Source organism: Branchiostoma floridae, chromosome 11, assembly GCF_000003815.2.
Source record: "Branchiostoma floridae strain S238N-H82 chromosome 11, Bfl_VNyyK, whole genome shotgun sequence".
NCBI classification, from domain to species: domain Eukaryota; kingdom Metazoa; phylum Chordata; class Leptocardii; order Amphioxiformes; family Branchiostomatidae; genus Branchiostoma; species Branchiostoma floridae.
In genome coordinates this window covers 14,503,562-14,519,079 of record NC_049989.1, presented here as the reverse complement: position 1 = coordinate 14,519,079, position 15,518 = coordinate 14,503,562, and the positions used below count along the sequence as shown (strand labels likewise).

The 15,518-nt window shown below is 38.9% G+C and overlaps 3 protein-coding genes across 7 annotated transcripts in view; all 3 read left to right on the top strand.

The window, feature by feature from the left end:
* Window positions 1–1,514: 1,514 nt before the first annotated feature.
* On the top strand, window positions 1,515–6,541 carry LOC118425931 (sigma intracellular receptor 2-like). Of its 2 annotated transcripts, none has more exons than XM_035835100.1 (3): window positions 1,515–1,664; window positions 2,965–3,109; window positions 4,088–6,541. In XM_035835100.1, exons 1-3 carry the CDS (start codon window positions 1,554–1,556, stop codon window positions 4,336–4,338), a joined length of 507 nt encoding a protein of 168 aa, XP_035690993.1. In that variant the 5' UTR covers window positions 1,515–1,553; the 3' UTR covers window positions 4,339–6,541. The 2 variants fall into 2 exon arrangements, with proteins under 2 accessions (XP_035690993.1, XP_035690994.1); XM_035835101.1 differs by lacking the exon at window positions 2,965–3,109 and adding an exon at window positions 3,159–3,303 and having other exon boundaries at window positions 1,522–1,664.
* Window positions 6,542–7,547: 1,006 nt separating this feature from the next.
* LOC118426614 lies at window positions 7,548–9,422 on the top strand. The gene is made up of 2 exons (XM_035836114.1): window positions 7,548–7,872; window positions 8,706–9,422. Exons 1-2 carry the CDS (start codon window positions 7,587–7,589, stop codon window positions 8,762–8,764), a joined length of 345 nt encoding a protein of 114 aa, XP_035692007.1. The 5' UTR covers window positions 7,548–7,586; the 3' UTR covers window positions 8,765–9,422.
* A 386-nt stretch (window positions 9,423–9,808) lies between these two features.
* The window catches only part of LOC118426726 (protein tirA-like), a 9,425-nt gene continuing 3,715 nt past the window's right edge, over window positions 9,809–15,518 (top strand). Inside the window, exons 1-3 of one of the 4 annotated variants that reach the window (XM_035836275.1) lie at window positions 9,809–10,526; window positions 11,654–11,719; window positions 12,071–12,463. In XM_035836275.1, coding sequence (XP_035692168.1) covers window positions 10,244–10,526; window positions 11,654–11,719; window positions 12,071–12,348 — 627 coding nt within the window. In that variant the 5' untranslated portion in view covers window positions 9,809–10,243 and the 3' untranslated portion in view covers window positions 12,349–12,463. Of the gene's footprint in view, window positions 10,527–11,653; window positions 11,720–12,064; window positions 12,464–15,518 lie in introns of those variants that run through there. The other 3 variants (XM_035836274.1, XM_035836272.1, XM_035836276.1) reach the window with 3 other exon arrangements.

The window sequence follows — 15,518 nt, the reverse complement described above, 5'->3', positions numbered from 1 at the left end:
AATCAATAAATACAGTGACGAAGTGTTCTATTAGTAGATTGTTCCGAAGTTAGGCCCAAAACGTTGCAAAGTCTGTTTGTGCCATACAATAACACATACGCATAACATACTACGCACACAGTACATTGTATCTGGCATATATTGCATCCGAGATTAACGGGAGTTTGTTTGTGTGTGTGTGTGTTTGCTTGTTTGTTTGTTTGCTTGTTCGTTCGAACCTTTGTTTATCATGAGAAGCTCAAATCGACCTACAGGCCGCTTTTCATTGAGCCTTTAATTTGAGGGCATGAGGGAAGAGTATCAAACAAATTATCTAACAGAGATACGGTTTACATAATTCAAAGTCCTAATAAGTTTATGTACATATTTTACACATGTGTGGTACAAAATATATTTAAGAGTGAGAGCTACTATATAATTTGAGTCTGTGCGATTTTGCATACGACTTTTTTATGGAAACTATATACAAGATACGCTATATATAAGTTTGATTTATGTGTCATCAGAGAGAGCATGTTTTCCTGTTTATGAAGATATCTTCATTCCTGCCTCAACATATACTTTTACTTAAAACATTTCTAACCAGGTTCCAGGCTGAATAAAAGTTCTAAACGGAAACTATGCGGTTCCAGATGTCTTACTGAGGGACGACTGCAGTACAAAAAGTGTCGCTTAGCTCAGGAAAGAATCCAGTCTATTGTATAATGAGTTATGGCCATATCTAAGTTGTTGCTGCTGTATATATGTACAAGTACGGCCCTTTCGTACGTTATGAATGATATGAACTCAAGACAAACTTGGACCATAGAAACCATTTCATCACTTTTTTTGCCGCGCACTACCTCGGACCTGTTGCAGACAAGTCGGAGTGCAAACCGTCCGCCGTGAAGGCGGGGTCACACATGCGTATATATTCAAGTCCGTTTGAGGTGCGTATAACGCTCTACCAGGCTCCACAGGTCGCGGGAAAAATAGTACGAATTGGACAAATCACTGATAAAAGCTCCTTGGACAAATATAGATACATAACATGCCAGATGAGTTAGCTGACCGAGAATCATGGTTAACGACCCAGCTAACTCGTCTGACATGTTACCTGTTTACGTTTGTCCAATTTCTATTATTTTTACAACGACCTGTGGGGCCTGGTGGAGGCAAATACTCTCATGCGCGCCTCATACGGACTTGAATATATGCGCAGGTGTGACCCCACCCTATCCCTATCGTATCATATCGCTTGCGGGCGCTACGTGCTAAACTTGAATAGTCACAAGTTACTGATGACATCATTCATACGTCCCTCACCCCACTTCACCTGGCGACCACGCCCACAACCGCATACTAACGTAACCCGGAAGTGTGCAGATGTTAAACATTCTATCATTTTCGATATCAGAATACTTTTGTATTGATACCATAATTATACAAATACAACAATGTATCTTTTATGTGTAATCAGTGTATGATATGATGTATTAAAGACCAGTATCATATTCTATTTCACATATTATTTGTTTGCGCGTCGATGTTATCACACCATTTAGCGTCCCAACATGGCGCGTGTTTTAGAGTGGGTTTTCTTTCTGTATTTTGCCTCTCATATCCCCATCACCATTCTGTTCGACTCTCAAGCCTTGCTTCCAAAGGAGCTGTATCCTCAGGCCGTAAGTATGCAGAAATCCAGTCCCGCTACTTGTCTTTAAACGTATGTTTTTGTCGTTTTGACATCAGCTGTTTTCTTGCGTTTAGCCCAATCAGCTAAATGCATAGTCATCTGCAAAGCAAAACGATTTGTTTTTTCTTCCCAAAACGTGCCACACAGACGCCAGCACTCAAATCCTTTCCCTTTTTCTTCTTCCATCAAATTGTATATAGCATACTGTCGGTAGTATACTTTCAGTCAATGCTTTAACTATTGTGAATAGATCTGCACACGTGTCAAATGTGCATTTTACATGCAGTGGACTTTGGTCGATTTGGCACACCATAAAATTTTGTTGTTTTGACATTCTCAATTCTCAATATGCTAACATATGGTTAACATTGTAGCTTCTGACTCAATGCCGGGTCACCTTTTATTTTATTAGATTTAATAAATATTAAATTATTATTATTCCTATGATTGTATCTCAGTCAAAGTGTATATTATTTTGTACTTCTGAGTTCTAACCCTATAACGTTAACCTTACTAATAGCCGGTTATGTTATAATGTACATTTTGAATCATGTAATTGACCCTCTCTTATACTAAGTAATTAACACATTAATTTTATAATATTAACAGTCAGATTTGCATGCATACCAGTCTCTTTCTTGCTGCACTTCAAAATCTTGCAGTCTTGGTTATTATCTTAAGTTTTGTCATGATTGATCTACATTAATGTAGTACGGCAGAGATGCCTAAGGCCAATTTTACCATAGGTGAAGTAACAAAGGGATGTGTATGCTGAATGAAACAGTCAAACCTGCCCAAGCGACCACCTCTTCAATCCGACCATTTGGCTATGATGAACATTTTTTCCTTGCAAAAAACTGACTCTGCAGGGTATTGCATTTTAGCGTAACAACCTACCGCCCCTATAATTTGGACCACCACACTTAATAAGGTATTAGTATTACATTGATTCTAAACTTGTGTAGTGGTACTTTGCTAGTATTTATTTGTGGAACAATGTCTGATCAAAATATACAAAATGTTGATATGACCCTCCAAACTGGCCAAAAAATCACATTGGTGTGAAAAGAATTAAGTCCCCCCCATGGATGTCAAGTTTAAGTTTAATACAATGTTTTACCATTGTTACTTACAGTTTCAAAGTGTTTTACCTTCCATACCATGCCCTATTGGTCCCTTCCCTACCTCGCCTTAACAGTTAATAATAAATTATGCTGAACTAAAAACCTGGCTAAAACCCTCCTCTGCTCTGACTAACTTTTTGGTGTGCTCCTCTTCGTTACCTACAGCTGCGTGATGTGCTGGCTAACTATGCTCACGGCGCCAAAGACGCCCTCATGGCCGACCCTCCCATGTGGTTCAAGTCGTTCTGCTGGTGCGAAATGACCCTGCAGCTCCCCTTCTTCTTTGTCGCTGCCTATGCCTTCTACCAAGGTAAACATAGCCACACATTTGTACACTGATTATTCCCGTTTTTTTTTAGCTGAGTGAGATAAAGGAGACGTATGCCCGCGGTGCAAAGGACGCGCTGATGGCTGATCCGCCGGTGTGGTTCCAGGGAATTATATGTGTGGAACTGCTTCTACAGTTCCCTTTCTTCTTTGTGGCAGCGTATGCCTTCTTTGTGGGTATGTATGTACATGTACATGTGTTTGTAATGTCACTAACAGCATATGCAATGTGGCTCCTCCATATCCAGCTTGTTTGAACACTGCACATACCGTCCGTGGATAACTTCAACATTCTTTTATATGATAGCCTATGTGTCACCCCCTTCATTTTCATTTGTTGCATTTCTGCCTCAATAATAACACTCTCTGTGTTTAATATCACTTTGTAAGTTTATATTGTCTAAGGCCCATTCACATGCACATAACACCTTGTACTGTAGTAAATTTTTTAGTCTGGCAAATGTATACAAGCCCTCTTGTTGGGTCTGTGGATTATATTTGTTAATGTACATTTGGAGTATATGCATAGGAGCCCTTCATGATTAACCAGGATATCTGAATATTAGCCAGTCATGTTCACTTTAGTCTGCTGCCAAAGGCTGCTACCCTGCCTTGCGACCTACAGAAGTGGCCTAAAGTGAACAAGGCTGGACTCCAGGCCAGAATATTATATGAAGCATGTTTCAAATGGTTCCCAGGCATTTGTACCATTTGGGTGTAGAAAGTTAGCTGCTGTGATAGAATGAAAAAGTGAAATGCATTTTTGGTATATGTCAAAGGTGAAGACCCTTTACTTGTAAACAGATTTGTCTGGACCCTTGTCTTGATTTGCAAATTAATATTCAGATATGCTTTGTTTATGGCTTAGGGACCTTCACCTTTGACCCAAGATGCAGGTTGCTGCACATAGTACTTAGAATTGTGAACCTCCTTACACTATGTTCTTCTTTTCCCCCTCCAGGTAAGTGTAAGTGGATCCGCCTGCCGGTGATCATCTACTCCACCCACACGGCCACCACCCTCATCCCCATCCTCACTCAGGTCTTCTTCAACGACTTCTCCGACTCCCCGGTCCCCGGTCCCGCCACCTTCGAGGAGCGCATGACGCTCGCCACCATCTACATGCCGTATCTGGTCATCCCCCTGCTCATGCTGTTTGTCATGGTGTTCAGCGACGATTACAAACCTCACCTTCACATCAAGTCTCACTAGATTAACCATCTACATGCTGAGGAGGCATCCTGGCTTCAAATTTGTATTTGCTACAGGGTGAAAGAGCAGGGGGAGGGTTAACAATTAGTTTTTTACTCTCAAACAAGGGTTTTGTTTTACATGACAACATTTATTATTAGTACAAAATGTACTTCTGCTGCCTGCCTAGGATTCTACTGGTTCCACTAAAAGATTGGCAGATGAAAACCTGTTACAGTAGTTTTTGTGTAAAGAACTTTGTTAACCATGGATTGCCCAATGTGATGAAGCTATTCACAGAAGCAGGTAGAGCTTGAAGGTTATTGGGATGGACACACCTCCATTTCACTGATTTTATTAGAGGCTGTCTGTGAAATTACATTCCTTACTGATTACTGACTATATCAGTTTATGTGTAAGAAGATGAATCACTTCCTAAAGAAGACTTGTGCTGTTTAGTTGAAAATTTGGAAGTAACAGTTTTAAAGAATCAATTTTATAATGACTTGTACCAACGCAGATGAAATTTCAGACTAAGTAAAAAAAACCTACCTATTTGATTATTATCAATCATTAAGAATTTGCATCTGGTTATGTTTAAGAAGTCATTCCCTGAAGACGACTTGTGCTGTCCAGTCAATAATTTGGATAAGTACATTTAAGAACAATCAGTTTTCATAGTGATTTTTATCAACAAAGATCAACTTTCAGGCTTGGACAGACAGATAAAAAAGCCTGTTGGATCTGAAGTTGAAATGTTAAAGCTACATCCACCATAATAATGTCTGTCAATTAGTCACTAATGACTTGGTTTTTGCTACAAAGTTTGACTTTAACCTTTGTCATGCTTGGTTTGGGTTCCTCAACTTTGCCAAATTTGTACACTGGTGCTATAAGCAGGGTTAACTTATCACAGTCGACCACTTTCAAGAATGCAAACAGAACTGGACACTTTGTCCAGACAGTTTGTACTAAAGGGCCTTCTAGCAAAAGATTTTATGACCACATTAATTTGATGATTATGTCTTTGGGTGATTCTAGCGACATTTTTGGCAATACCTTAGGGGGAAGCCAGTTGTTACCCTATTACATATTGTGTGTTTGAGTGAGTTGTGCTGCTCCAAATCAACTAGGATACAAGCTTACATATTGTGCCAAATGTGGTGCTTTGTTGTAATTTTACTATACTAGGGAAATGTTGATTTGATTGTATGGATGACATCAGTGCGCATCACTGTTCATTCGTTTCACCTTCCTGACTACTTAGATTTCATAACAAAGGCAACATTTTTGTTTTGCCAAACTTTGTTTCATACGCTCGCATCAAGTTTGGAATTCTCAAAGGATGTCAGCCATACAGTCAAATTAACATGGCCTAAATGAAAGAAAAATTGTATATGATTATCTGTAAGAGGTTTGTAGCAGAATCTATATACAAATGTATTTGAGTACTTTTTATTCCTTGCTCTGATCTTGACATGGAAATGTTGATATTCAATTTTCTATCTTTGTGCCTTATGAAGATAATTAACATTTTGTGTTGCAAGACTTGTTTTATAACAAAAGGTCATGAGAGTTGACCAAAGATTAGCAGGGAATCATTAACATCTAATCAAATGAAAAGGTAGGAAAGGAATTGGAGTAAACTGAAAGGAAGAAGACTCGAGAAAGAATTCATTTTTGCCGTTGGTTTCCCCAAATGCGTGCCTTGTTAGGAGCGGTATGTAAGCATTTCTACAGCAAAGTTTACAAATTTCTAAATACCTACATGTGTTTGAAGAAAAAAGTGAAGAATATTTAATTCAATGGTGCTTTTAGGGGCTAGCTGTAATGACATGATCACCTCTCAAAATTTCGAGGTAGAATATCCAAAATTAATATCTTTATTGATATGACCACTGTAGCTGTGCTGTACTTGCTGTATTTGCTGACTGTATTTCTTCAGTTTAAAACTCTGTGCTTTCAACTTTGATGTTGTGGAAGTTTGTATTTTACAATTGATGTACGTAATCAGGCAAAAAATGTGTGTGTGAAGACATTTGTTGAGTCTTATTTGTATCAACTGTACCAGTATCTATAATAGCCGACTTGGCTTCTTATTATTTAATCTTTCTACCTTTATAGGAAAAGGTGAGATCTCCATGGACTTAGCTTTGGCCCACTTTTCACAAGACTGCAATCACTGAAAGACTGTCTACCAATAAAAAGTGGAAATTTCCCTGAATTCATAATTGCAATACATGTATGATGCATGGTACGAGTGCCTTAAAAGACATTGAAGAAAATATGTAAACACAAAACAATTCGGTATGAAATTCGTTAAGCAATCAGTGAAATCTTTGGTTGCTCAGGGATTTTATCAATGTCCTTCTTTAACATCTATTATTTCATTAGATGACAAGGGGGTGTTCCTATTACAAATGGGGTGCAACATCCTTCAATACACAGTCTCTACTGAGCCATTCCAATACATACCTTGGATGCACTGTGGTATGGATGAGTGGATCCGGCTGGTGGGTGAGTGACATTGCTGTGAGTCTAAATCAACACGTCTGTCAGTTTCAGTTACAAACTTGTCATGGAGGCCGCTTGTAACAGAAACTGGCAGCTGTATGAGAAAACGTGAGATTCAGCCTCTCGACATCTGCTTGGAGATTTGGTGCTTGAGTGAGGGGCGTGAGTTTATACCTTTTGGGGCAGAATCTGGACAACAGTCAATTTACATCACTTCTCTTTTGTATTCCAGAAAAGCATTCCAGAAAGATGTTTTAAAGGTCTGTATTGAGCATTTTGAGTTTCACACAGGTCAAGTCAAAGCCCTTTACACGTCAATTGTAACAGGCACAATGTAAGGCAAAGCATTGTATAAGACTACTTGCTAGTTACATATCAATACAGAATATTTGCACAAGATAAGACCCAAGGAGTTTTGTTTTCAGTCATTATTTTGGTTTCACTTTTTAGTCGCAACAATAGAGTGTGGTTAATGACCTTGGAATTACCCACTTCGACAAGATAGGGACTAAAAAAGGTAAGAAACATATTTAAAAAAGCAATGGTCTTCAAAGTATTAATTTTGAATAGATGAAAGTGAGCGAAATTCAAACCAATAAAGGTATATATTGAAAAAATGTCAATTGATACATACTTCAGAGATTTAACAACTAAGTCATTTGATATCGCCCCGGGTAGAATGGAATATCCCAGGTGGCATGTGAGTGTTTATCAGGTAACGCAACAGGTGCTTTGTGTGTCACCTACCTTAAAAAATGGCAGCAGAAGAAGGCAGACGCACTCGTCAGGACCTCTATCTAGAAATTTCGAGAGAACTCACTGATGAAGAAGTCTGCGACATTCGCACTTACATCGGCGGCAGTAAAGTACTACCGGCGGGCTCCATCCAGCGTGCCACCGCCCAGGAGATGTTCAACAAGCTGGAACGAAAAGGGGTGTCCAAAAAGGGAGACCTTTCGTTTTTGGCGAAAGTTATGGAAAGTATCGACAGACAGGACTTTGCCGACGCAGCGAATGAGATAGCCGAGCAGGAGAGGGAAGGTGGGATAAAATAGTTCTCTTTTAGTACTTTTCATTTCAGCCTACAGCATGTAACGTTAGATCACGTTAGATTGAATGAAAGTGAAACTACGCAAAAAAATTCACCCGAACGTCTCCTTTTGGATGATTGTTGCTCTGTTCAGACTATAGAATGTTTCTTATTTCTCTACATACACTACAAGTCTCGTTCGGAGGTAGTATTCTAAGAAACTCAGGAGTTATGGCTTTATGGATTCAATGTGTATATTACTGATGATCAATATAAACAAACATAGGTACGAATCCGGAACCTGGCTATACAGTGCATGAATGGTCTGGATTTTCACCTAGCCTTTTGACAGAGTTTTCTAATCTAGATTTTAGTTTTTCACTCAAAACTGCTGAAAGATCTGTAAGGCTAAGGTCAAACCGGGGCCCGGCCGGCCAGCTTTGGGAAACGAAGAGAATGATGTAAAAGACAACAGAACACGCAGAACGTAAAAGAAATAGTCTGTAGCATAATCTGTGTATATTCCTTGATAGACAGTTTTATTTTTTGTTTCCGCAAACACCTCGGCCGGGGTCCGGTTTGGAAATGTGACCTTAGCTGAAGGCCTACGTCACATTTCCAAACCGGGGCCCGACCGGGCAGCTTTCGGGAAGGAAAAGTATGACATAAAAGACACCAAATTACACAAGACGTCAAGAGAATAGTCGTGGGCATTATTTGTGTATATCTCTACGTATACATTTCTATTTTTCGTTTCCACAAACAGCCCGGCCGGGCCCCGGTTTGGAAATGTGATGTTAGCCTAAGTCTACTGTTGTGATCACCTGTTCTGTATGCTTTCCAGCTCTTGTGAAGGGAAAGGCCAAACAAGACGACAATAGGAAACCATCATCTGGCGACTAAACTGAAAGGAAGAACACTTACACAAGAAAGGAAGAACACTTGCACAAGAAAGGAAGAACACTTGCACAAGAAAGAGAGAACACTTGCACAAGAAAGGAAGAACTCTTGCACAAGAAAGGAAGAACTCTTGCACAAGAAAGAGAGAACACTTGCACAAGAAAGGAAGAACTCTTGCACAAGAAAGGAAGAACTCTTGCACAAGAAAGGAAGAACACTTGCACAAGAAAGAGAGAACACTTGCACAAGAAAGGAAGAACTCTTGCACAAGAAAGGAAGAACACTTACACAAGAAAGGAAGAACACTTGCACAAGAAAGGAAGAACACTTGCACAAGAAAGGAAGAACACTTGCACAAGAAAGGAAGAACTCTTACACAAGAAAGGAAGAACACTTGCATATAAGTAAGGAAGAACACTTGCACAAGAAAGACTTTAAATTAGATTCTCCTCATTGATCATCGCCCTTTGCTGTAGAGTTTACAAAATGCAAGTCTGTCTTGTCATGGTCATGAGCAGTGATATAATTACTGCATTCCTAGTCCTACAGGAAGGAAACATTATAAGGTTCTTTATGTATGAATATACGTGTTTGAAAAGAAAATGTGATCACTTAGAATACATCTTTAAAAGTTATTCTTTATTCTTTACTCTTTTGTGTATACACATGTTTCATTGTTTCTGAAATATGAATAAAGATAATTGTAGAAAAAGTCACTGCTGGATGATTCCAATGCATGCCGTTGAAACACTGTGGTATGAATGAGAGCACTGGAGGTTTTATCTACCTTATGAGTGAGTGGGTGGGCGATACTGCGCCACTTCGGAGGTTAAATAGAGTTTTCCTTGCTGCCTTTTTCGGTTACAAACTTGTTAGGGAGGCAGTTTGTAACGGAAACAGGCAGCTGGGAAAACGTAACAATTCAGCCTCCTAACATCTGCTCGGAGATTAGGTGGGTCAATGAGCAGGAGTGACTGTATGTATTGTATGTACAAGTTGCCATACAGTGTATCCCGTACAGGTGTCATGCAATAAAGTTCTGTAGTATTATGGGCTTTTGTACTGCAGAACAGATAGTCAGAAGGTTTGTATCGAGCATCAGCACTGTGAGTTTCGCGTTAACTCTAGAAAAGATTTTTCAGAAGCATCACAGAGTTAAGGTTTCATTTTCGAGCTACCAGAAGAATGTGCGGTCAACGACCTTGGAATGCCTAACTGACGAAATAGGGACCATCAATTCAAGAAATATATAACATGCGAAATTCTAGGTCTTCAAGTCATCAAGAAGATAGAAGGTAAGGAAATATAAGGAAAATATATTTCTCTATGAAGCTATATATATATACAACGAGCACTGCCGTCTGAGGTTAAACAAATAAGTCACTTAAAATCACCCCCAAGGCAGAATAGAATAGCCCAGGTGACCCTGGCAGGGGCGCGTTCACCAGGTGCTTTGTGTGCAGTCGCCTACCGTAGTGAAAAATGGCGGGAGCAGACGAAAGACGTACTCGTCAGGACCTATACCTGGAAATTTCGAGAGAACTCACTGATGAAGAAGTCAGCGACATTCGCGGTTACATCGGAGGCAAGCAACTACCAACGGGCTCCATCCAGCGTGCCACTGCCCAGGAGATGTTCAACATGCTAGAACGCAAAAGGATCTTAAAAAAGGGAGACCTTTCGTTTTTGGTGAAACTTATGGAAAGTATCGACAGACAGGAGTTTGCCGAGGCAGCGAATGAGATAGCCGAGCAAGAGAGTGAAGGTGGGATGAAATAATTCTCTTCTAGTGCGTGTTATGCTAGCCTATATCATGTACATTTGTATATGTTCCTTGCTTACAGTATTTACTAACTGACTGATGAAAGTGAAACTTCAAAATCACAAATTCACAACGTGACTACCCGAAACTTGCTTGTTTGACGATTGTTGACCTACTAAAAATATAGTCTAAGAGTATTTCTCTATATTTTACATACATTTCAAGTACTGTACGAAGTACTATTTAACTTAACTTGATACTATACAAACACAGTATAGACCCGGAAGTACTCTGCCTACAGCACTCTGTGTGTTTGTCTCGATTTTGACCTTTTGATGTCGACAGCATTACGAATCTAGATTTCAGTTGTTTGTTTGTTTTCTCTCAAGACTATAAGGGTTCTAAAGATTTTGTAAGTCTACTGTTCTGTATGACTTCTGTAGGTGTTGTTGAGAAGGCTGCAAAAAACAACGATCGTTCTTTTTTCCTTAAGATTAGGAAACTTTGTGATCATTTTGTTTGGCAGTCCCTTATAGAAATCTTTATTGATACGACAAAGGTACAGCGACTTTCGTAAGGACTACATGTATAACAACTACTTACACTACAACTAAACAGACATATATGGATATCTATAGGTATGAATAAGTCAACATATTGGATTTAGCATGTTATTTACACTATTGGTTCTACGGTGTAAACATTCGTGGATATATTTGCCTCCTTGTACACAGTGAGGGTTATCGCCTCCCAGAATGTACTTGAATTTATCTATCGAACAGAGAGTAGCAAATTCTTTAGAGTAAGATGGCGAATGAATGTGCAAATAATCACTGGTTAACACTAGAAGCTGTCGTGTGAATGGCATGTAATATCTGAATATGGAGACTCTGCTTTACACAACCACGGCTTTATTTTCATATATTTCCATATTTTATGAACTTCTATCATGAACGTTGCCGTGAAAATAATGCTGTGGTTGTGTAAAAAGAATCTCTTTATTCAGTGACATACCAACCTAATGCAACTGTTCATGGAGACATGTGATACTATTACAGAAACGAACCAATGAAAAGGAGTAAAGGAATACACTAAACAAAGTTTCCGTCTTCTTTCGTCCATACATACAGGAAACACAAAGGGGGAGGTTCGCGAAAAGAAGCCTTGCGGTCGTCCAAACATTACTCCAACTGCTGGTAAGAATATTCAGATTTATTCCATTTTACCCACCACTTCTTTAGGGAGAAGTTGTTTTTTTGTTTGTTTGTTTGTTACCTACTAGTATAGAAGTTGCCACTCTCTGTTTAGAAACCCCTCAACACGGAATGATTGTTCATAATCTTTTGGAATAAAGTTTTCAATACTAACACATTCTCAGTTAATATAATTTTTCATCAATCAGTGACTGTTATTAAAAGTAAGCAAACGTACCTCCAAATTTTTGATCTTGCTCACGGAGTGACCTAGTTCTCGAGAGTTGCGAGAACTAGGTCAAGACTTGCGTGAATCTCTTCAACGATAACACATTCTCGTTTTTTCAGACAAAGGGTCTGCAGAAGAATTAGAAGCTCTGATCACCAGAAACCGCGTATTGCTGACAAAGAGGCTGCAGGTGTCGAGCCTGTTCCCACATCTCATCGAGAGGGGATTATTGCTGATTGATGAGAAGGAAGACATCAACAGCAAAACCACCACACAGGGGAAGGCCGAAGCTCTACTGGACCTCCTGAGTCGGCAGGGAAAGTGCACGCCTGATGTGTTCATGGAGATCCTCAAGCTTGGGAATCATGAACATATTGTTGGCCTATTAGAAAGAAGGCGATAATAAACGAAAACTTACAAAGTAATCACGAGAGCTCACTAGATGCATGGTCCGCTTTTCCGAGAAGTCAAAGTCAGAGTTACGTCTACATCATTACCTTTGTTACCTTTGCCAGAATGGCTAAGGTTATGTTTTAGGCTTGTGAGTCTGTGTGTCTGTCTGTGTGTCTGTCTGTGTGTTAACAGTATAACTCAAGAAGCCTTTGATGGATCCCAATAATATTTGGTAGGTGGGTAGGGGTCGGGAAAACGAAGGTCAAGTTCGATAATGGGTCCCCTAGCGGCTTGCTAAGGTACTGCAGCAAAACCTCAATTTTTTTTATCTCGTGTTCTGGACCTGCTATGGTTATGATTTTTGAGTGGTAGATAGCCCTTAGTGCAGAGAGTAAGTGCTTTAAGTTTGGACCCCCTAGCGGCTTGTTTGGAACTGCAGTCGCCGATTTCCTTTCAAACTTTGGACGAGAATAACTCGAGAACGTGTAGATGGATCGTCATGGTTTTTGGTATGTAGATAGCCCAAGTAACAATGTACACAATGGAATACCAATTATGCAAATCAGCAACTAATTTGCATAATAAATGAGGAAAGTTTATAAATCCACTGCATTTCATGATAGGACTTTCAAACTTGTCACATATATAGATGAGGAAGAGAGAAATATCAATGCATATTAATTATGCAAATGACGGCCTCATTTGCATAATTAATGAGAAAATATAAACGTGTTGACGGATCGTCATGGTTTTTGGTATGTAGATAGCCAAAGGGAAGACTTACATGATGGAATTATAATTATGCAAATCGACTGCTAATTTGCATAATTAATGAGAAAAGTTTGTAAATCCACTGCATTCCTTATAGGACTTTCAAACTTGTCACATTTTTAGCTAAGAAAGAAGGAAATATCAATACACATTTATTATGCAAATGATGCTTGATACAATTTAATATTATTATGTAAATCTAATCTGCATAGGGATCTAATTTGCATAAGCAATGGCGAAATGTTATGAACCAACTCCAGGCATATAAAATAAAATGTAATGAGTAACACATTTATGTCTACAGACATCATTCTATATAACAAACCTGGTTTATTTGGCAAAGGTATGTGTTCGTTGAAGTCTAGTTTCTTGAATGATATAGGTTTCAACTTTCACTAATAATGGTCAATATGATATTCGACAATACTACACAGTATCTTCAAGAACAGTCTGCTCACAATTACACTTTCCATTGATTACATAAAAGATATATGGAACACAATAACAGTTAAATATCTTGCCATTATATGGTGTATAGTCTATGGGATCACTGGATTCTCATCATCACACAGATTGCTACAGAAGCTACGATTTTTGCATCTATAGTGTTTTCTTGCACTATAGACGAGGTCGTGCTTCTTTGTGCTTTTCAATGCATTGTCATCTTTCAATTGTTTGTACGGTGACCGCATGTGAAATAAAGTATCATTTTCTTGTTATCACAAACCACACGCTTGAGACACATTAAATTTGACTAAATTCCATATTGCAGCCGGCCAATACTGTACAAACTGCACTTATAAGCAATAAAATAGATGTTTTGTATCAATATCATCTTACCGTACTTGCCAATCGGTATCCTCATACAATACAGGCTGGCAGTGTTAACGCTATTTCACAATTATCCGCGGGGTAATCTATATCCGTTGGTGAAAAAAAAAGGTTATTTAGGGATGTCAAGAAAAATGGAGGCCTTTCCTAATCTTACACTTCACTCTTTACAGACACGGCTATCTTAGCATACAGTCCCTGAGAAAAAACCGAGGCTGTTTTTCCAAATCTTACACTTTACACTTTACAGACACGGCATCATGTTAGCACACAGGCCCTGAAAAATTCGAGGCTGTTTTTCCAAAGCTTACATTTACACTTTACAGACACTGCTCATTAACCACCGGGGTTAATTGTCAAAAGCTTGTGACAATGACCCACCACTCTCAGTGAGAAAAACGGGGCTTTTTCCTAATCTTACACTTTACACTTTACAGACACGGCATCATCTTAGCACACAAAACTCGTGAAAAAAGGAAGACCAGTTCATCGTCTCGAAGAATTGTAAAATAGAAGTCACAGACTCAGCAAAGTTTTGTTAACTTGGAATACAGTCCATGTTTTAGAAGAGATCAAGTTTGCATTGAATAAACCAGCACGTGTGTACCGAGTGTTTTCACGTATAGTAGCAAAGAGAGAAATCAGCTACAAATACGAGTATTTGACATGTCGACAATGAAGATTGTTAAGGTGTGATATTTCAAAGAAACTCACGGGAGCAAGTCTGCATAGATGAATTTTGAAAAATTAAATAGAATTAATGGTTTCCTTACCTGTGACAAATGCAATTTTGTTGTATTATCTTAATTTGTATACATTCACACCAATTGTCAAGGCCTCCTACGTTCTTGTAGTCGAGTGTTGAATTGGGAGATTTAACACTTTATCTGTAGTGCTTGAAATCAAATATATTTTCTTTGCCGTGTCAGCTCGTTTTGGTATATGACGTGAACATGTTATAATGTTGCACAGAAAACATTCAGAGCTTGAATGAAATCATTTGTTGCTTTCCATGTAGTGAAGATGAACCCTTGTAGTACGACGTCGACATAACCAAATGTGAAATTAATTATCAGTATATCATATCAGCTTTTCTTGAGGCATTCACAAAACGTGCATCATAATCCGACTGCTTCAGTTTTGTGCGTTTCATAACGTTATAAATTATAGCCACATTTGGGTAGGTCCCATCTGTTAAATTTTACATTGTTGGTTATTAGGTAAAGCTTAGTTTCTCGATTAACCTATGGCATCAAATCTTGATGATTAATGTCGTTCTTTCACACACGAGAACTATTACTCTTCCGACACATAATGAGACCTTGAGACTTTAAATTATTTGAAAATCCATCAGTGACGTGCCCTAGGGCATGCCACTAATCTTCCTGGACTTAATATAACACACACTATAATGACACATGCATGTATAAACACGTGTAGAATACATGGGTCGATTGCCAAGGAGGTGTTTGTCCTAGAATGTCTTAGATTACAACATTTCCAAATACGGTAGTGAATCAACAGCATAGCTTATGGCCAATGGCTTAGCCTCCATAGCAGGCTCTCTATGGACTTTTT

What these genes read in the sequence shown, in the direction of transcription:
- LOC118425931 (XM_035835100.1), top strand. Translation starts at nt 1,554, where the DNA reads ATGGCGCGTGTTTTAGAGTGGGTTTTCTTTCTGTATTTTGCCTCTCAT. An exon ending in AGGAGCTGTATCCTCAGGCC is followed by an intron (nt 1,665 to 2,964) that starts GTAAGTATGCAG and finishes CGTTACCTACAG; the next exon opens with CTGCGTGATGTGCTGGCTAA. An exon ending in TGCCTATGCCTTCTACCAAG is followed by an intron (nt 3,110 to 4,087) that starts GTAAACATAGCC and finishes TTCCCCCTCCAG; the next exon opens with GTAAGTGTAAGTGGATCCGC.
- LOC118426614 (XM_035836114.1), top strand. Translation starts at nt 7,587, where the DNA reads ATGGCAGCAGAAGAAGGCAGACGCACTCGTCAGGACCTCTATCTAGAA. An exon ending in AGCCGAGCAGGAGAGGGAAG is followed by an intron (nt 7,873 to 8,705) that starts GTGGGATAAAAT and finishes TATGCTTTCCAG; the next exon opens with CTCTTGTGAAGGGAAAGGCC.